The sequence below is a fragment of the Pezoporus wallicus genome, unplaced genomic scaffold (genome assembly GCF_028554395.1).
Source record: "Pezoporus wallicus isolate ANWC-B61680 ecotype Strahan unplaced genomic scaffold, APGP_CSIRO_Pwel_v1 contig_749, whole genome shotgun sequence".
NCBI lineage: Eukaryota > Metazoa > Chordata > Aves > Psittaciformes > Psittacidae > Pezoporus > Pezoporus wallicus.
The window spans coordinates 406,880-429,064 of record NW_026641327.1 but is presented as its reverse complement, the minus strand read 5'-3'; the positions used below and the strand labels follow the sequence as shown (position 1 = coordinate 429,064).

Sequence of the window (22,185 nt, the reverse complement as noted above, 5' to 3'; positions counted from 1 at the left end):
AATATCTAACAAGCTGTTATCAATCAAAGAAATACTATCAAATTAAAAAGTGCATTTCCTTTGTTAATGTTACAAATAACAGCAATAAATATTGGGGAAATATTTTCTTCTCATGTACATTTTACAGCATTGGTAACTCACAGAAGTGGGTAACATTCCATTGTTCAGTCTTTCGAACAGCAACATGAAAGGCTGATGGCTTTAGAATGGAAAAATATGGCTGCTAAAACATCAGTATTATGAAGGAAACTTGGGAAGAACTTCAGTTTGAAGTGAAATAATTTCTAATGTATTTTATGAAAGTAATTTGTTTTAATTAATGCTATCCTGTTGCCATTAGTTTAATGCTGAGATAAAGGTATAGAAGATGCTTCTTACTAGAATAGCAAAAAACTAAAAATACAAAAAACACTAAGGTAAACTGGCCACACTGAAGACCATAAACATTTTATGTTTCAGAAAACAAAAATGAACAAAGGCAGGAAACAGAAATAGCTAGACCTTGGCAATGAATTGTAGACATGAGAGGAGAGATGATAAAAGACAAATTAGCATGTATACCTGTGCAGTGAGCAGTGATTATTTTTCTGTGCCTGAGGTTTTATCTTTCTTTCTTTCCAAAGATCACTAAGAGAAGGGTAGTAGGACAGTACAGGGTATATGATGTGTGTGTGTCTGTGTCTGTTTTTTCTCATACACAGATGCGCACACACACACACAAAATCTTTGCACTGGCTTTTAATTTTAGTAAATTATTTAACCCAACTGGAAGAGAACCTACAACTTCATGCTTTTAACATTATAAATACTCCAAAAGTTATAAAATCTATTGTAAAAATGTACATTCAGTGGTTTTATGAGGCACAGGACCTGCTAATGTATTTTCAGGGAAGCTCATTTGTATTCTGTTCTGTCCACTGCTGGACAATGGTGGAGAATCCAGGGGTTCACGCTTGATTGCTTGAACCAAGCAGGGTTTTTTAAATTCACACGGCATTTTAAACCCCTCATTATTCTGCTCTTTCTCCTCTCCTGGGCTGGGGCTGTAGAAGTGGCCATAGCAAGCCGTGTGTGTCAGGTCGGGCATGCTTTCCAAACACCCGGAGGAGTTCTGAGCATAAAACGGGGCCACCTCCTTGCTACGTGAACCCTTGCAAGATCTGTTCAGGTTTAGGTTGTTGGGATGATTTGCTACAATGCACTGCCAATTATGCGGTGTGTAAAGGCAGTGCCTTGGCTTCTGACAAGGTGAGGCTGGCTCGCAGAGGTCCAGTTCTGTTTTGAGATGTACTCTATTGGGGTAGCTAAACACCTGCTTTCTCACTGAGCTGTTCTCATCCACCCAGGCTCGGTTTTGTGAGATCAGGTAGTTATCAGCAATGTTTTCAGAATCAGAATCATATTCCGTTTTGATAGGCATCTCCAAGGGAAAGGCTGTGTCATAGAAAGACTCTGAGGATATGAATGGTCTCTGCATTTTCAGATGGTCCGTTGCATAGTTCTCCGCACAACGTTGTTGTACACCTGAGTAAGACTGGCAGCTTTCTGTGCTCCCCCAGTGGGAAGGACAAGTTGATGCTAAGTTTAAGAAGCTTTGGTCTCTGTTGTAGAATGATCCAGCTCTCCTGTTTGAACATGTGTTCATTCGCTGGCTCATAGAACAAGAGCTTGAGTTTCTTAAAGTCCAGCTACTGTTTGTGGTGCAGTTGCTTTGAACACCTAAAACTGATGTGTTGGAACTGAGAGGTTCCTCTTGCATAAAACACTCACCGTTTGTATGTGGCTCAAACTTCACTTTTACATTATCTTGTTCATTTTTTACTGGTGTCCAGTTAAGATGCTTCCACTGGCCCAGAGTTTCAATGGCGCTGTTATAGGAAAGCCCCTCCAGGTTTCCTTTCAAACTGGCAAAACCACTTAGTATCTTCAGTTGTTCATCTTCTTCCCTTTCAATAACAGTTACAAAAAAAAAAAAAAAAAAATTGGTCAATCAGAGGTTTCTACATGGATGTTTTCTAGTATACAAATGGAGTGGATCAACATACCTTACAAGCAATATATTTGTTGTTAACTTAATGCGGGACTCTCACACTTTTGTCCCTATAACCTTTGCATTTGTTCAAGGGAAAAAATGAGTGTGCATGCATCTGGATTTCAGTGTGTGCACAGCTACCTTTTCTGTGGCACTATTTCATTGAAATTCTGACATGAATTTACTCTTCCATTTCAGGCACATAGTTCACAAAGACCTTAAATATTGTAGTACAGTATGGTAACTACCTTACACTTTTGTTCTTCCTTTAAAATCAATCTAAAAAATATTTTTGTGTAGAAAAATCTAGAGATAAAATGCAAAGAGTATCTTAAAGGAGATGCATTTTGTTAACAAAGAATTATTTGGACACATAAGGACTTTCTGATCAAAATGATTTGAGGGAGAACCATGGGGGTCTTATATTTTGAGAATGCAAAGTTAGATGAGAGGAAATAAGATGCCTAAATTAAGTGGCCAGAGTAGTCACAGGTGTTCATGTTGAGCATAATTTGTTTCACATGTCAAACTTAACTTATGTTGCCTTTCGTTTTCTAAGATGGCCAGGGAATTAATTTTCCATAACCTCCAGCTGAAGTACTCAGTATTACAAAAAAGCTCTGTCAAAGTTGCCTGAGCGTTTCCAGCCCAATGCAGGTGGTGTTCAGACCTTCAGGTTCAGGATTTGTCTTGAATTCACTAACGTGCTGATTCCAGACCAGGCAGGATCAGTGCTACAAAACCAACGCCTCCCTCCCCGAACAATAAGTGGACTTCTCAATAAGAAAGGAGCATGAAAACCTGGAGAGTTAGTAAGCTGTTTATAAGGCTTATTTCTTGGCTCACTAGTAAAAGCTGCCGCCTTGGGTGCAAGTGTAAGATTTTCCAGTAGAGGGAGTCCATGTTGCTAGAAAGAGAGAATGTCCCACTGTAATAAATTTACACCAAGAAAGGAGAATATTTTCTCTCTTTTTTAACATGAGAAATTAAATATTTTCAGTCCTTTAATAGCTGTTATTATTGCTATTATCTACAGTCTTGATATGTAAATGGAATGATACAAGTTTGCTGCAGAACTAGCTTCTCAGGAAATGGACTAATTAGCAAGCAATGGACTGATGAAAATGCAGTCATCACAAAAACTGAGATCCCAAATGAAGAATTTTACAGTGAAATAGCATCTAGTTAAAATTCTCCAAAAGAATGTATGTATGTTCCCAGGAAGGCAGCATACATTTAAAAAAAAAAAACAAACAAACTCCTAAGGAGTAGTAGTAAGGATGAAGTCTATTGCAGGCTATCAGAAAGACAGAACTGAATATAACTTCCACGGGCAGATCTTGTAACACTCCAGTCTGCAGGAACTATCAAGCACAAAGGAAAGATTTTAACCGCTCAGAGAGTAAAAATGACCCCGCCTGAAGTACTGTGTTAGCTGTGGAAGGCCGGGTGGGATGGGGCTTTGAGGAACCTGGTCTAGTAGGAGTTGTCCCTGCTCATGGCAAGGGGGGTGGAACTGGATGAGCTTTAAAGTCTCTTCCAACCCAAACCATTCTATGATTCTATGATCAAAGAGCATGCTTAGTTACACAAAAACCATTTTAGAAGTGGAGACTTGTATATAAGAAACATCTACTTTTAATCTGTTCCTTAATAGGAGTTCATTTCTTCACACAGCAAGATGATGTTTATGCTGTCCCAATAAAGTTCCACCCTCAGGTGGAAGCTCTTCTGCTATTCATGTGGATACTGAGTGATACGCTGTCTGCAAGGGATAACTACGCTGGAAGTTCAAAGACTTTTTCATGTATTTTTTCCACCTGTGAGACATCCTAACTCAGTGATATCAGCCACATTTTTTCCACTGGGCCAGATGGTGGCTATGTACACCTGGCTCCTGCACATTCAGTCCACTCGATATCTCTTCCCTCAGACCAGCTTAAAGAGATGCCTCAACAAGGCCCACAAGAACTGGGACAATCCCATGGGGAAGGAAGAAAAGCTGATTTGGGAGGGAAGGGTAAAACACACTGGGGAAGTCCTCTCTGAATGCATATTTGTGAGATTAGCTTCCAGTCCAAGGCTGAGCCTACAACCAACTAGATGTATCTATCTACAAACATACAATGAATAGGAACATCCCTGTTTAGATTAGGTTGAACATCCACACCTAAAAATATGAGCTTGACTGTGAGTCATAAAGACAAAAAAAAAAAAAAAACAACAAAAACCAAACCTTAACATCATCAAATGTTTAAAAGTAGAAAAACTAGGACACTGAATCAGCAGAGAGTTTCAGCTGCAAGTAAAACAAAGCCACAAAATATACTTTTTTGTGCAAGAAAGTAAAAACATATCAATAGCCAAGCATTTTGACTTTGAAGTATTCTGGTTTAGTGTGTATTTACATTCTATTTCAGGAGAAAAGAAGACTTAAGAAAAATAAAAGATACTGTTTAGGATTATAACAGCCATTTCATACGATCCAAGACAAAAATGGATTCCCATTTCAAAAGTGAAGCAAATCCTCATTCAGCTCTCGTCTTAGGTCATGACAGGCCTTTCAAAGATCTCATACATGAAGAATACATTATTTTGCTGAAACATAGAGTGGTTTTAGCATTGGAAAATATACTTACTTTAACATTTGCTGTTGGGCAAGGACATACTCTGAACAACCACTTCGATACAGAAGTTGAGTGTTGGCTTGAACCCAGACCCAGTGATCTTCACTTTTTTGTACTTTGACTAGAGAAATGCCATTTTCTCCATTATTCTTCGCTATACAATTTAAAAGAAAATCTATTTTAATACAAGCAGTATTTAATATTTTTTCATACCTAAACTATGGGTGAATGTTCACATGTTTTTTTGCTGCTCTGGAATCATCAGCATAGGAAAGTACAAGCTAAAACATGTCACAAAACAGGGCAAATTACATAAAAAAAAATAATTGGAAAAGCCTAATGAGGAACCTAAACTGTAACCAAGGATTTTGCAGTATTATTCGTTCATTATAATTTTTCCCTCTCTGTAGTAGTACTAACCAACAAGAAAGTGTGTATGAAAAATGGTGCTATAACAGAGGAATGGTTTTAAAGAAGTTAAAGACTTTCAGCAGGTATGACAGAAGGCTGAGCACAACTCTACTCAAGAATAAGATGCCCATTGGGGTAGACTCACCATCAAAATTTAATCCATTGTAAAATCTGAAATACAGCATAGACTCTCATAATATTGCCACAGCCAAACGCTGGAAAAACATGAGTCAAAGCTGCAAGCAAGTCATGAGTTTTAAAGACAATACTTTCTAATTTTCTTTGGTTTATGATCTTTGGAAAAAACTAGCATGTGTAACATGTCATCCAGTTTTCCTCATAGAGGGATAGATATTGTCATTAAGATTTTCACATAATCTCACTAAATTAAGTGCTGCCATTTTTAGGAAAGCATAAATTGAGCATATACTGTGTTGTTTATATACCTGTAAACTTGGCATAACAGTATCTATTTCCACTCTGAAATAGCAGACTGATTCAGTACTACCTTTTGAGGCAGACAACTTTTTTTTGTGTTATTTCAAAGAAGGGATTTTTAAAAAAAGAAAAAAGACAGCATTTGGAACAAAACCTGAAAAACTTAACAGGAGAAAAGACAAGGTTCTTTCTGCGTACAGTGTATATAATCCAGTAGTACTTTGCAGACACACCTTTGATTTGGTTTTCAGCAATCTGTAATACATTAGTGAAAGCAGCACCTTCATGATGACTGTTTCTTCCATATAAATCTGCTGCTTCACACAGCCCTGAATTACTTTTGGAACTGGAGCTGTAGAAGACAGAAAATGTGGAAAATTCCTTGTCAGTGAATGAGAACACAGCAGAATCATAGACTCTGAAAGATGGGATCTTCAAGCTGTTGACCATTTGTAAAAATTTATGTTTGAAGTATATAGTAACCAGTACTAAATAATTACCCCTGTTTCCTGCATTGTTTGGTTGCTCAAACTAGTGTGTGACTGGAATTATGTATTCAATGAAGAAGAACAGTTGTGCTTAGGAATATTCTGCTCATGACTTACTATATCTGGAATAATAAATTTCAGCTTCAACTGAAACAAATTCTGTGTATATTCTGCTCTGCCTATTGAGGTTACATTCGAGGTACATACATCACACTGACCAGCAATGTACTTAAGAGTTAGCATGACTTCAGCTTGCAATAATCATCATATAGTTTGAATGGATTTCTTCCAATCTTTAGTTCAAAATGCGTATTAAGGCTTCGAAACAGTGCTAAGTCCATAACACTGCTTTACCAATTTTTCCCCTTATTAAGTCCACCATTTAAAAAATTACTATATAAATTTGCCCACTGCCGCTGGCTAGAATGCTTCAGGCCTGAACCAAAGGAAATGCTGAAGTTAAATGCCTGCTTCATTCTTGTCAAATCCCTGGCCACCATCCAGCTCATTAGCAAAACTTAAGTTCAGCACCTCTGTTCTAGGAACTGAATTCTGATCATCAATTAATTTCATGTGGGCCATGGAAAAACCAGCAAGTGGAAACGACATTTCAACTCTGTACCAAAAACCTGCATAGTCCATTAAGTCAGCCTTCCAGTAATTTAATTCTTGTAAAAACGATGCATGTGCTAGACCCACATTACCCATCTGGATAGTAAATCCACACATACGTGAGCATATTCTAATTAAAAGCCAAATTATGATGCTGTCAATGACACTGATGAGCTTTTTACCCCATAGCAATAGACCTCATTTCCATAAGGTTATATTTAAGGAAATAAGGAAGTATCCAAGTCCAAATAATTGTGCTACCAGAAGATACTGAGATTTGAAAACTGTTAGTAAAAATACCTTTTTTTTTCCACTTTTACAACCAGTAGAATGAATTATTGCATTGGTAACATCTGATGGTTAGGAAGATATCACAAAATTCCAATTTTTCTATAAAATTATATATATAGTAATATAATACTTAACATGTGTTATATATAAGGTATATTAAGGCTATATATTATAACACAGTTATGTATTATGTAATTTAATCCATATAAATTATTCACATTTCTAAGAAAAATTTTTTAAATGGAGAGTCATTTAGTCTACTTTGTGCTTTTCACATGCTTAATAAACATAAAGCCCATAGTATAATTTAATAGCAGCTAAAAGATTAATTTGAAAATACTTTGTATTCACTGCTGCTGCATCATCAGATTTATGTTTTGCTTTCACAAGTAGGCTTTTCATCTTCATCTCTGTCACAGAAGGGAGCAGAAGTGGTACCACTATGCAGAATAATGACAGCTGAGGTGGCAATACTGTTCCTGATGAGGACTTCTTCCTTTGTCCAAAAAGAAACTTTAGTTTGCCTTGGAACTGCATTGTCTGTTTTACAAAGAAAAAAAAAAAGAAAAGAAAAAAAGAAAAAAAAATTATCTCATGCATTTAGTGTTTAAACATTTGAAATTATAATACAACATATGGACCATGTTGTTTAACACCAGTTTTGAAACAGGGAGAAAAACTAGGAATCTCATTTTCTACATGGAGTTTAAACCATGCCATTTCAGAGGCATGGTGAGTGGAGGTACTATCAACAGTAAAATGAGACATTCAAGGCTGGATTTTGTTTTTGTCTCTCCTGCATATTTAAAGTAGAAGATCTGTGTTATGTTCTGTACAGGCAGTGTCCGGTGGTGCAAACAGTTATTTCCTCTGTGCCTCACTCTGAAGCTGGAACTTTTAGTTTTCCATGCTCTGTTCTCTCCAGTGAAATGGTTCCTGAGTTTCTTTCTTCTTGCCTGCACTTTCTCTGGGAAGTATATGGACTGGCATAATCCAAGGGCTGCGCAGGCAGATGCCAAGGCAAAAGATATGCCCAAGATGACCAGATACAAAGCACATAGCTTGGAAGAAGCTATCTGTCCCTGCCTCAAATCTTTACATAATCAGAAGGCAGAGATCAAATTATTAACTTGAGCAGCAAACTGCTTCCTCTCAGTGAAAAAAATGACCAGAGAAAAATCAGTCCATTTGAGTTCGGCTTTTTCCAGAGCTCCAAGATTAAAACAGGGATGCAGAAATGACTAACTGAACTGCTGTTTAGACCTGCACCAAATAAGCTTATCTTCCAGCAAATGAGCATCTGAAACAGAAGTTGCATTTTCCTGTCTCACGCTGCTGCTCTCATTTTCATTCCACATGCCATACTTCATCATTGTATGTCAAAGAAACAACATTGGTCTTTACTAAAAAAATGGGGAAGTTATTTGTAGAAATGAGCCATTCCTAGTAAAGATATTTGAGGAGCATGAGTGAGACTTTCTAATTCTGTTTTTTATTATTAAAAGACCTTTTGCAAAAAGGGAAAATGTACCATTATTATCGCTGCTTCTTAAAGCAAATACTTTGTGCTTACACGTCAATTGTTGAAACTCGGGCTTGCCATCATTGTGCTAGGCCTAATACAAACCGAGGACAGATATCATCCAAAAGAGCTTAAAACACAGAAGTCTACAGATTCTTTCAGTTTCAAATGTTACAACCTCTCTTTTCCCATCACTCTTTATATGCATTAATGTCTTCAGGTACTTCTTGTTAGTGCACAGCAAATGAGAGGTGTATCTTGTCCATGGCTCTCCACAATATTTATGTTCAATATTTCTGTTGAAGTATTTTTCATATTAAGTGATTAAAATCTAGTATGTCATGAATACAGTTCTCTAAGTGAAATTATACTTACAAGGAAACCAGAAGTACTGTCCAACAAGCAGCGAACTCGACAGATGAAACAACGAGTTAAAAAGGAAGAATAATCTGTTGTCATGCTGTCATTCTCTTGTGCTTTAAACAATTTACTGAGAATATATTCTTCTCCTAGGAACAACAGTGGAAGCAATATGTATCAGATCACACTAAGAAAGAATGAAAATGTTCTGTAGCCAGTTGAAGAAACTGTTATGGAAATTGATAAAGCCTACTTTATGGAAGGGTAAATATTAGATTGCATCAGGTATAGGTACATCTGCATATGCTTTTGCCCCCCCAAAAAAAAGTAGAAAAGCCCTACAATGAGTTTCTTAAAAAACTTTGACTTTTTCTTTATTTCCTGAGTTTTTGTGATTTTTCATGATGCAAAGCAGGGTAACAGATGTTGCTGGTTTTGAGATCAGAGATCACAAAAAATACCTTAGGAAGAGGAACAAAATGAAAGGGAAAATACTAATGTCAGGAAAAAACAAACAAATTAACAACAACTGATAAGCTAATGATCATCTGTTGCCTACTTGGTTTTTAATGAAGCATTTTCTAGTTTTGGACTACAAGTTGTCCTGGTTTCAGCTGTAACGGTTATTTTTCTTCCTAGTAGCTGGTGCAGTGCTGTGTTTTGGCTTTAGTCTGAGAACAATGCTGATAACATACCAATGTTTTAGTTGTTGCTAAGTAATGCTTACCCTGATCAAGGACATTATAAGTCTCTCATGCTCTGCCAGTGAGGAGGGGCACAGGAAGTTGGGAGGAAGCAGAGACAGGACAGCTGACCCAAACTAGCCAAAGGGGTATTCCATGCCACAGCACATCATGCCCAGTATATAAACTAGGGGGAGTCACCAGGAAGTGACCAATTGTTGCTCGGGTTGGGCTGGGTATTGGTCGGCAGGTGATGAGCAATTGTACTGTGCATCACTTGTGTTTATTGTTTTTTTTTCCTTTTCCCTTTTATTTTTATATTCTCTTCTCTCATTATTTCCTTTATCATTACTATAAATACTATTACTAGTAATAGTTTTATATTATACTTCAGTCATTGGACCGTTCTTATCTCAACACTTACGACTTACATTCTTTTGATTCTCCTCCCCATCCTGTCCAGAAATGGGAAGGAAGGTGAGCAAATGACTGTGGTGCTGAGTTGCAGCTGAGTCTAAACCACAACACATGTGCATACCTTTTAAAATACTTATTTTCCAAAAGAGAGAAATATTTATTTGTACAGAAGTATGAACTCAGGCATTGAATTCTCCACTGTATTATGAAAAAACTTCCAAACATTTGTTATTTTTTATAGTTAGAAATATTCATGCACCTTTTTTAGTTTGTTTTCTGTGTACCCCCTATAAAAGCTTGCAAAGTTCCTCTTATATCTGCAAAAAATATAAACTGCAAGAAATTGTACCAAAGTTTTCTGACTGTATTCCTGAGAACCTCATAAAGGCTACTGTAGGATTTCTTGCAAGTTTCTCCTTCCCCCATTTGGAGGCTGTGATTCCTCAGTTTCTTTCCTCAATTATTTCCTCACCTGCTGGTGAAATGCATATATTTTTCTGGGATCAATAATTCTTTATACAGTTAACAGTTTCAAACCCGCAGTATGTTCTCTAGTCATGATTTCAGCTTCACGCCTCATACAGGAGAAACCTTGAGCACATGTATCCACCTGCCATTCTAAGGAAAAACAACCCTCAGAAGGAAAAGCGCATTGCCAAACCTACTTGCTCGTCTGATGACTCCTTCGTGCGTAATTTTGCATGGGAAAACAAATGACAGAAATTGATGTTGCTATTGTGGTAGTGTACAGAAAACTTTTGCATGGGATATTTTTGTATTATTGAGAGGAATGCTGGCGTCCTAATCAGTGTGAATAAAAGCTTGGTAGAGTGGACACTCATGCTGTTTGTGGGTAAGAATACCTGTAAGTACATTAGTCAGAGAAAAATAAAGGAAACATAAACTTTGCAGCCTCAATGGCACCCGCTACCTTAGAAATGTTACGGATCAGGAAGAAACATCATCTATGGGACAATAAGATTATAAATGGCCACCATGCAGCTTTCCAATGAAAAATGTGACTTTACACGGAATAGACATAGGCATAGGTTGAGTGCAATTCAACCTTTGTACAGTGGTGCCTATGTTTCCAGTCAACATATACAATCCCACCTGTTTCTGCCTGTAGTGGTTGTCCAGATAACATCTGGGGAGGATTCATGGCCCAGTGCAGTTGTCTACAGAAATCCTGGCGATCATCCACGTGAATGTAATCATATATGTTTTGGTGCATTACATCAGTCTGAAATAATTACAACAATTAATGTTTAATTTATAAGTGTAGTGGGGCCGACACTTATCTTTAAGTTGATACTTTACTGAAAATAATGGCTGGTGTAGGATATCTTCAGAGCAAAGATTGATTGAGGAAAGTTATTTCAGAGGCCCCTGTTTTACAGCATCTGCTTTCTGATTTCATATCCTAAGATGATTCTTTTTATTCTTAACTCTTTTGTGCATATGCAAATGGGAATCTTTAAAAAGTTCAACTGGCAGCCAGTGACAAGTGGTATGCCCCAGGTATTAATGCTGGGATAGACCCTGTTTAATTTCTTGTTTAGTGAACAATGGGATAGAGTGCACTTTCTGTAGGTGTGGAGCGAGTACCAACTGGGGAGAACAGGATGGCTACTCAGACCTTGACAGGCTGTAAAAATGGGCTAAGTTCAACAAAGGCAAATTTCTAATTTTGGGTACCCCAGGAAAAGAAAGATACTGGCATACAGAAGTGAGCCCAGGAGAACACTACCACCACACTAACAGGGCTGGAGCTATGACATAACAGAAGAGAAGAACAGTTTGTTCAGCCTTAAGGGAAAACTTCAGGAAGAACTTACTGCTGTCTATATAATCCAAATAAGCAGGTAAAAAGAAGACAACGCCCGACTCTTCTCAAAGGAACAAAGCGGGAGGACAATAAACAATAGATACAAGCTGCAACATGGGAAACTGGGACTTGATACAAGCAGGGGAAAAAAAATATGGACAGGGTGGTTAAACAATGGAATACGTCACGCAGAGGGGTCATGGAAACTCAAAACATGATCAGATGAGTCCCAGATCAACCTGCCCTAACTGGATCTGCTTTGAGCAGAGGTTGGGCTAGATGACCTCCATAGGTCCTTTCCAAATACATGGTTCTGTTATTCTGTGACTTCACAATGTATTTATTATGCATAGGCAACCAGTCTGTATGTCTAAATGTATAGCAGCATCTTATACTGACATTGAAAAGAAACTTTTAGCTAAATCTTATTTTTATGATGGATTACATTACTGTTAACAAAAACTTTACAAAAGGAACAACATTACAAGGAATTCATCTTCACCTGTCAGCTCAAAAAAGAAATTTAGCCTGAAATGGCATCGTAAAGTAACTTAATTTCAGTAATACTGTATGTCTAATCAGCAGTAGAAGGATAATGCTAAATAGCTTAAGTGCTGCATTTTAGAAAGCCAGTTAGCAGGAGTAAGTACAAGAAAGTCATTACAATGAGAGTGACTATGTATTGTAAATATTAGTTAATGTATTTACCTGATGAAACCCTAGATAGTCCACAATCGTTGATGACGCATAAAATATCATTCCGTCTGCACTCACCACCAGTGCAAAACCGTTCAGTGACTAAAAGGGAAACAATATTAAAAATAATCAGAAAGTAAAGAGTAAAAGGGGTATAAAATGTAGTAGTTCTAAGAATATTCTAGATCTGAAAAAAATCACTCTGCAAACAAGCTGGCCATCAAATTTTGCAGAAAGGCCTTTTTTCCTAACATGAAAGATGAATAACAATATGGAACATAGTTTTTTCTTTTTTTTAATAAAGTTAGGATAAGTAATTTCAGTGTTAACTACCATATTACATTACTAGGTTATTATCTACTTTAAATTTTACCATTAATTCATATAATTAAAAGCTTAATAGCAAGTGTCAAGTACTCTTTTTGCTTTTAATTTAAAACATCATATTCCATAATAATTGCTTTGAATGTACATGCATTGATACATATAGATAATATAATAATCTCCAACAAGAAAATTAAATGCATGTACTGTGGTAGCTGTCACTTTAAAACTGGACTTGTAATTTAATGCATGGCTATTTTCATATGCTTCTATGAAAATACCTGTGTGACGTAATTGCATAAATGCAATGAATACATAAAGTAGGAAATAAATACTTCAGTGATATAGACCCATGTTTAGTCTAAAAAGGAAACCTGAATTAATTCCTATGGAGTCAGTGATGTAAGAAAAATAACCAGGAAAATAAGGATTAAATAAGCAATATATAAATTAACAAGTAAGGATTAAACAAACTACTTGACGTAAACATCAAGATCATCACACTGCATGCAGACTGGCTAATTTTGCCTCTCTTCCCTTGGTGAAGACTCAGTAACATATCTTCACTCCAGCAGGCTTGTATTCCAAGGTTGTTTAGATGAGCCTTTCATGTTCTGAGGACTTTTGAGATGATGACAGTTCAAATGGCTGCTGATGAAATACTGCTACGTTATTACTATCCTTGCTTCACCTTTTTTCAGTGTACTGTTGTAGCAATGTGCCTATTAATCCTGAGTTAATCCTGAAGCACAATGAGGGCAGATTTTCAATCACTCAGCAACCAGACACACTGACATATTTTTGTGAGCTTGGTTCTCTTTTTGGTTCCTAAATAAGGACCAGATTTCCAAGACTGCTCGAAGCCTGTTCCCACTGTGACAATGGTGGGCAGAATTTCAAGAGTTCAGTGCACAATAGACTGACCTCCTCAGAAGATTCGGCCCCAATCAGAAATGTGGAGCACCTTTGGAAATGTGGCCCAATGGGACCACATTTGTGGTGTCTCAAAGAACCTGTGAAATGATGACTGGAGAAATGTAGTGGAGAGACTGCAGTGGCTCACCTACCTTTGGAAAGAGCTGTAGCAGCAACTGCTTCAACCAAGTCAGTGCTAGCCATGAGTCATGGCTAAGAATAGTCAAGCGCAAATCATTGCCAGGCCCAGGTCAGCTCTAAAGAGACAGATCCTTTCCAGAACAAGCGTTATCTCTGCCTAGTTGGGTTTGTGCTGAACACTGGTTATCCCAGTTGACCTTCCAAGTGCAAGAAGTTGCTGGACTGCTGCTATTTTCTGCTCTAAATAATGCCCAGATTCATCTTAGCACCTCACTAACCAGAAGACAATGTTTCAAGATTTCTACATATTCACGTCTATGCCTTTCACTGCACTGAGAGGAGCCTCCATAGATGATATCTGTCATATCCATGTCCAGTGTCAAGTGGAGACAAGAAAGCATTTTTGGCATCTTGTCTCTTTGAACTCATCTTCACAGCAATGAAACCATCAGTGATGTGATGTTAGAAATTTTATTACATTTTGAACATCTAGCAGGCCTTTTAATTTGGACAGAATAAAAATTTCCACAAAGATAACCATAGGACATTTAAGGGAGCTCCTTCATGTCTGTGGCTGTTACATGCATGTCCCAAAAGATCTCCAGTCCTGCCTGTGCAGCTGGGGCAGGTAGAACTTTAGAACATTAAAGAAATGTTCGTAATTGAAGAAATGTTCTTAACCTATGCAACATAAATACAACAAATTCTATCTGGGAAGGCTTAACAAAATGACCATAGGATCTGAATACTAATAAAGAATCTCACATGTATCATGCTGAGCATCCTTGAAATGTGGTTGGTCCTGCAGGTAAGCTGGAGTTTTAAACCCCTGTAAGAAATAGCTGGGGAGAACCTGCATTTGCCAAAGATTGCTTTTATGAATCGAGAAATAAATGCCGCTATCCAAAAATTACTCTTCTTCATCCAACATACTGGTACACACTCTTTAGTCCTAGACACATACCCTAAAAGATGAGTTTCTACTTTTAAAATGTAAAACCTGCTCCCTCACAGTGAAGGTGGGCAGATTTTTCTTTACACAAGATTTTCTTTCACAGAGCCAGAGTCGGGCTGGACCAGCTGCAGCAGTTTTTAAAACAGGAAAGGGAAATGGGACCATGTGTCCCATTTTTAACCATTTCTAAGGGTTCAGATCAGTGGACTGGCAGCTACATCTGTGAGGTTATGACATATAAGGAGGGGTGGGAGGGAGCAAGAGGAATGAAGAAGCAGAGGAAAATTTCAAGGAGCCATGTGTTTAGGTTACGAGAAATAAGTATGGATTTGAGGGATGTATGTAAATGAAGAGAATTCCAAACTTCCCCCACTTTGTTTTGTTCTTGAAATGCTGATGTCTTCTCCTGAGTTAAGATCTCTTAAGTAAGGATTGCCTGGTTTTCATGACCCCAAATTCAGACATCAGATCCTCTACCCTGCAGGCAGGAAAAGAAAAACCCACTTTGGTGCAACAACAACTTTTATGGAGCCACATGAAGTTGTTGAGGATTAGCACAAATTCCATGTGTCTAAACCTCATTTTAGATGGGAAACCTGATGCTTCAGGCACACTAAAAAGACATGAGCTGGACATGGAGTAAAACTTCCTAACCAGTGATTCTCACCTATGACTGCAATTTTTTCTGTTTTCTCAATATTACCCTTAAGTACATACCCTAAAACAGTTGAGTGTGAAACCTGACAGCTGTAGCACAGAGCACTCTGAATAGAATCAGAGTTGGGCTGAGATTTTTGCTTTTCTTACCTGCTTGCTGCAGCCAGGGAGGTAGAATCTGTTTGCTAACACAGGTCTGGTACCCCAGAAGTGGGGAATAACGATTGCAGATTAGTAGGAAAAGACCTCGTCTGACCTCTCAGACAAATCTCTCAGGTATCATATACAACTCCATACTAAACCACTTTACAGTAATCCTGCATAGAAATTTTCCATTTATCTGGCTAGAATCCTAGTGATTTGTTAGACTGAGTGGAAAAGAGAGACAGCTTCAGTCCATGAGAATGAGCAAAAACTATTCCCAGCTTTTTTGTTCTAAGTTACAAATGAAACAGGACAACAAAGTATATGGCCCCACTTAACGATTTTAAACGCTTTCAGTTACTGAAATAGGGTTCTCAGCAATAGCTTTCTCTCATTCCCAGTGAAAGGGAGGCTGCATTGGTGTGCTGTGTCAGAACCACAGCAGCCCTCTACCTGGGTAATAGATAACCTGGGGGGAAGAAAAGGGAAAGCGGATGTGGACCAGCTTCATAGCGTATGTGTCTGCCCAAAACACAGAGGGGACAACACAGAGAAGTAAAGGCAGCTTTTCTCTGCAGAGAAGTAAAGGCAGCTTTTCTCAGTAGAAATAATGTAAAGGCAGCTTTCAGTAGAAATAATGGGAAGCCTGTAACAGGGCTTTTGGATTTCGAGGAGGAAATAACTGAACTGATGTTATTTGCTTTATGTACAACTGGTGTGTTTTAATCAATAAAGTCCACTTGCACCCTCTTACAACTGTTAGCAATTTTGCACATACTTACACATGCACAAGGGGACACACCCAGCACATAGAAACACGGACAAAGATATGAGCTTGGGCATTAAAACTTTCACAACAAAAAACAACTAACTTCAAATCTGAAAAAAAATACATGGTTCTAAACTGCCATTTGGTAAACCATATGGATTCAATGACAGATGGAATTTCTAATGCAGGATAATAGCTGAAACATGTGAGAAAGCCTTAAGTATGTATTGTGAACATTTGTTTGTTTGTATTTGGCTTTTTAAAAACACTTACATGAGTTTTCTACATTGTACTTTACAAATGAAATCATGTGGCTATTTTTTTTTTTCCCAAATGGAAAAAAAAATGAAAGAATTAAAAAAAAAAAAGGGCTTGGCACCAGACAGGAGCCTGTGTTCTTTTGCAAGAACATGTACATCCAATTATGTACTCACGAAAAGCTGCACCTGCTACTGAAACAAAAAACAATTAATCTGTCAGTTCAAAGAAAGTACAACATTATTCTATTGCCTGCAGTAGCTGGGAGATGAAAGTTATCAGTTCCTTCCATTAAGAAGTTTTCGAAACATTATTAGTCAAGAGGTTCTCTTTGGGAATGAAGGCAAATATTTTGAGGAAGGTAGGACTTCCTTTGGCAAGATCCTTTATATATCCTGATTTTTTTTTTTTCTGGTCCCATGGCAGAAAATCAGGCAGCAAATACTTCAAAGATATTTTGGTCAAGGTCATGGCATAGTAAAAATAAGAAGGGGGGGGGAAGAGACAGAAAACAAGTTCCAATCCACATTTCTCTTATTACTCTTCCTTGAAATAAAGGAAAATTCACTAGCACTAGGTCTCCAGAGACCATGTTACTATGGTTACTAAAGTACAACAGTCAAGGCCTGCAGCCATGCCTTGCTTTGAACAGATTTTCGAGTCACGCAACTTGGGTACTAAATTTCCAGGGTCATTTGGCTCACAGTTTATCTGGAACAGCTTCACTTAATAGTGGATCGCTGGGTTTTTGCATCCTATGTGGGATGGGGCCATTTTCTAGTGATCTAAGTAAGCAGCTATTTAAAAACTTGGGAAATACTTGTTCTCGTCTTATGAATATTGGGAGGAAAATGCAGACAGTTAATGTGTCTTCTGTCTTTAACTGTATTGTTTAGTGGATCAGTATTTCTTTCCACTGGTGTTTTTTAGGATTCATAATTGAACTTCTCAAAAATGCCTCTGAAATCCCTGAGGTTCTCTTTATGACTGAATAAAAAAGCAAAAAAAAAAAAAAAGAAAAAGAAACTCTTACAGAACCCTGAAATAAAACCCACATAAAAGACCATTCAGAAATACTGTATTTGGTGACATCAGAGTATGGCTTTTACTCAACAAGTACAGTATCTCTTAGCCCTCCAGACTCATGCATTTCTCTGATATCTACAAAGCAACTTCAAAAGGAATATTTCTGTGAGTAAGCACTATTTCGTGCGAAGGAGGAGTGGCAGAATTGTTTTCAGCATTCAGTTTTGATCAAAGGCTTGCATGTACTGCTTAGTTTTCAGGCAAAAGAAACAAAACAGAAGATGAATTTCCATCATTTGAGCCAGGGGAGGAAGTAAATCCTACAGGCTGAAGCCTACAGCTGTGGGTTTTTATGGGAAGCCTTTCAGAGGGAAAGTGCTCAATCTGATTGATTTGATTTCATAGGCAGCAGAAATGTTTCTTTTGAAACCCAAAGAAATACGTACATATGATCAGGATGCCTCTTTCACTCTTCTTGTCTTCCCGATTAAAATAAAGTTCATGTTCCTGTATATCTCTTTGAGCCTGGATATCACTTCAGCTTCCTTAAAGATAGTATGAAACTCAGCACCTAGTGCTGCGCTACCCAGAGCAGGGCTTGGCAAAGTTTTCTTCGATCATTCACATTACCAGAAGAATTTGAGCCCTGGCCTTCTCATTTACTCTTGGAGGGAAGAGCTGTGCCATCTGAAAAGCACAGACGATTGTAAACCATTCAGCTGGTGAAATTTCTCATTATTCCATTTTTCAGTGTTCCATCACTTCCACCGAGGAATTAGGGCAACTTTGGAGATTCTTGTTTATGTGTGTGTCTTCAGTCTAACAAGGGAGCTGGAACACTGTGGCTCATCAAGAGGCAGCAGACAAATCTGGCCTCCTGGAAATCAGTTAGGAAAATGTAAGTCATTGGGCTCTGGTAATTGTGAGCTATAAACTTTCAAGAAAACATAGTAGCTCCCTGGAGAGGGAGATTGTAATGTGTGCACACATGTAAATAAATTTTAAACCATGGTGATGTTGGTTTTTATATGCTTGATATGTAATAAATATTGGACGCAACCAAGAACAACTTTTGCCCTTCAAGTTGTTTTGATTGCATGATGCAAAATTGTAAATGTAGCTTTTTTTCCATTATACTTTCATTCTAAGCTTAGGCTTTTGTAACAAAGCTTGCTTAGTCTGTGTCAAGTCCTTGGGTTAGAACCTCTCTTCTTTATGATATGCATGAACCACTGGGCTTCAATAAGCCCAGCACTTCAAAACTAATCACTCTGCCCAAGATGGTACTGAGAAATGAGAGCTGAAACATCGTTTGACTTTGTATGTGCAGAAAGTGGTGCAGTCGTGCACTAGAAAGAGATACATTCCAACTGAATCCCATTGTTTCACAAGTATCAAACACTGGAAATGAGAATGCAAGACTGTATGCTTCCAGAGCAGAGCAGTGCTAATGACTAATAGCTTAAAGACAGGTTAGAGAAGATTTTCTTTCTGAAAAAATGAATTTATGTGTGACACCAACCACTTCAGTACAAATTTGTTGTATGGCATGTTTGCTTAGATTAAATTACTACTACCAACAACTCTTTCTAGTGATGACAAGGTTTGGTGGATTTTTTTCATATCTAATTGTAAAAAAGCCATGATCCTTTTCTTTGCATTACCAATTAGGATTTCATATGGGAATTGAGTATATGAATACTACTTGAGATTAATGGACATTATACAAGTTCTGGAGACTATAGTAACCTAAAGATAATAATACTAAAATTATTAATTCTAGATTGTCAAGAAAAAGCATATTTTATTTATTAATACACAGCTATATGTATTATGATTACTGGATATGCTACTAGGTACTTGGATGAGTAACATGCATTTTACTTTAGCATTTATCATTAAATACTAACATATGAGATAATCTCTTATATCTTTTCCTTTGGTCTCCTCAATTAACCATGATCTTGAATTTAAAATTGTGCTCTACCAGTAATGGACCCCTCCTGTCAATGCTCTTTCACAAATACTGTGCCCTGGACTGCACTTGGAAATAGAAACAATCTTTATATTGATTTATGCAGTTTCTCATTTCACTTCCCCAAAAGCAGATGTTGTATTCACAGATGGAAGCAAAGCTGGGGCAATATCGTATCTTCAGTGCAAGTTCAGCCCTTTCTTCTTTCTGAGCTCTGCAGCTGCTCTGAGCTTTTCAGCCTTCTCTTCAACAATTTCAGTATAGAAAATGCAAGCCTGATTAATTTCATTTGAGAAGACTCAAAATGAAGCATTAATTGCTCACTACTCTGCACTTGCAATAACAAATTTAGTTAGGTAGACTTCGCAGTAACAAATGTAGTAAGATTACCCTTTATCTTCCACAGAAATAACTTACTGAAGAGTCTCAAATAATATTTATCCAACATGTTGGATAATTAGACATATGTAAGTACCAAATGTCTGGATTTTTTTTCAGTGTTATTTACATGTAAGTGCATCAAGTCCTAAAGAGAAGAAGCCGTCATAATATTCCATCCGCAGCTGACTTCTATTTGTACTTGCAGACTGCTAACGAGATGAATGGCAGACATCTCTTTCTGTAAGGAATCAAAACCTAAAAGAGACAATATTGCAGCCTATGTACTGTAAACAGATTGTGATGTCCTAATTTCAGAGCACTATTTTTCTGTGTATTTAGCACTATATATCACTTTTTCTAACACAGAACTATTTCAGCGGTGGGGAGAAGATCAAAACAATCTGTATTTCATATTCTGCTCAATAATACATGCTGAACCAGCTTTTTTAAACACCATTTAAGGTCAGTGTTGTTTTTAGGCACTGTGGAATTCCTGAATTTAACTCTGGAAACTGTCTTACTGTGCATGTTACCATCTTATGCATGTTTTATATCCTGTATAAAACACACCCTGTCCCGCGCTGGCAGCAAGGGTGAATTCTGCTACTAATGTTACTTTGACCCAGAGAGGCAAGCAATACTTTCTTTAAGCTAGATATCAAGTGGATGACAGTGGATCGATTGTCTAGAAAGAGGTAAGGATGGAAAGTTAGAGACAACTCATCTAACTAGCAGCAACAATGGTAAACCTTAAATTGAGTTATTAACTAGATTAAGCCTTCCCCAAGGGTTCCCCTTCTGTAAGCCCCTGTTTCAGTCTGAGCGTACATTTCTTTTCTTCTCGCAAAAAGAAGCCCACTCATAGTCACTAGAAAATTCTGGGGGTATCGCAGTGCTCAGGGGAGGCAGGAAAGGTGTAGAACACATTGGGGAAAACACCTGCTATTGGCCACCATCAGCTTTTGCAGCTAGGAATTCCTGGAAGAACTGCAATTACAATGGGATATAAAAACCATCTCATTTCTCTTTTTTCTACTCATAAAATGTCAGGGACAGTTAAAATCAGAATGATGGGGATTTCTCTTGAAGTTCTTGGAACAGGAACAGAACTGTTTTAAGGGTGCCTATCTGTCCTCACATCTCCAAATCAATACTATATCTGTGTTAATAGGAAACAGTGCATTTAATGGGCAGCGTAATGCTTTTTAATAGCAGTTTTCTTTTCAGTTCAAACCCATCAAAAAGCATATTTAAATTTTATTAACTGGGGTAGGCAAAAAATAAAATTTAAATGTACTCAGAATTTCTCCCAAAATTTATGTGTTTTTCTTTTGAAACCATCATTACCACAAAACATAATCACTGCAAATTTGTGAAATGTCTTAAGACAACACACAGTCTTGCCTGGACCTGCTTTCTAGCTCATCACTTCACCTTACTGAGAAGATAGCACAGCTGCAGCTCCTTAGCTTTTCTGAGTTGAGAATGAGGAATATACTGGAAGCAAGTATCAGCTGTAAGTACAGATTAAGCTACTAATTATTAATTACACTTCAAACAGCTGAAGATCAGTTAAGCAACATAAGATTGCAATGATCTATGATAACAGAGAGGCATTATTTAAAGTGTATTTTTGTTTCATTATTTTTTTCTCTTTTATAATATATGTCTTGGCTGTCTTCAAAAACAGGACACTTCCTCAAAAGCAAATGCTCCTGCAGAACTTTGTATGGAAGGAACAGTGTGTTACGATTGCCTTCATTAGTTGAATGCACGAATTCCAATTCTAGTAGGAGACTAAACCGTGGTGGATCTATACGACGCAGTGCTTACATACAGATATTGAACCTATTGATTTGTGAGAATGGTTGCCAAGGAATAGCTCTGAAGTCTGTGAGAGAAAAAAAAACCCTAATCAAGCTGAAATGGGAGAATATGTTTTGCTGGGGAGGAAGTCATGTGGCCGCTGGACTGTCTCCAGAGGCACCGAAATAGCCGCAGCAGAAACAGAGGAAGTGGCTGTGAAAAGTGAGCTCGGGTGGAGTTGGCTGTGATAAACAGTCTGGAGACGGCAGCAGCAGCCTGAAATTCAAATCCACATCTGGTGTGTGCCCAAAGCTGATTGATTCTTTACCTTAATGCTGCTGATGGACAGCTTCCCCATTTACTGGTGCACCTAAAATTCTCAGCTAGGCCTCCTTATATGAAAGCAGGTTTGCCTCTACCCTGACAAAT

General features: G+C 37.7%; 1 protein-coding gene across 2 annotated transcripts in view; it reads right to left on the bottom strand.

Annotated features, from left to right (window-relative positions):
- Positions 1-460: 460 nt before the first annotated feature.
- Positions 461-22,185, bottom strand: part of AHRR (aryl hydrocarbon receptor repressor) — an 88,236-nt gene continuing 66,511 nt past the window's right edge. For both annotated transcript variants that reach the window (XM_057423105.1, XM_057423106.1), the window contains 7 exons: positions 12,418-12,507; positions 10,995-11,124; positions 8,797-8,930; positions 7,240-7,439; positions 5,742-5,860; positions 4,672-4,813; positions 461-1,946 (listed from right to left, as the gene is read on the bottom strand). In XM_057423105.1, coding sequence (XP_057279088.1) covers positions 827-1,946; positions 4,672-4,813; positions 5,742-5,860; positions 7,240-7,439; positions 8,797-8,930; positions 10,995-11,124; positions 12,418-12,507 — 1,935 coding nt within the window. In that variant the 3' untranslated portion in view covers positions 461-826. The remainder of the gene's footprint in view (positions 1,947-4,671; positions 4,814-5,741; positions 5,861-7,239; positions 7,440-8,796; positions 8,931-10,994; positions 11,125-12,417; positions 12,508-22,185) is intronic.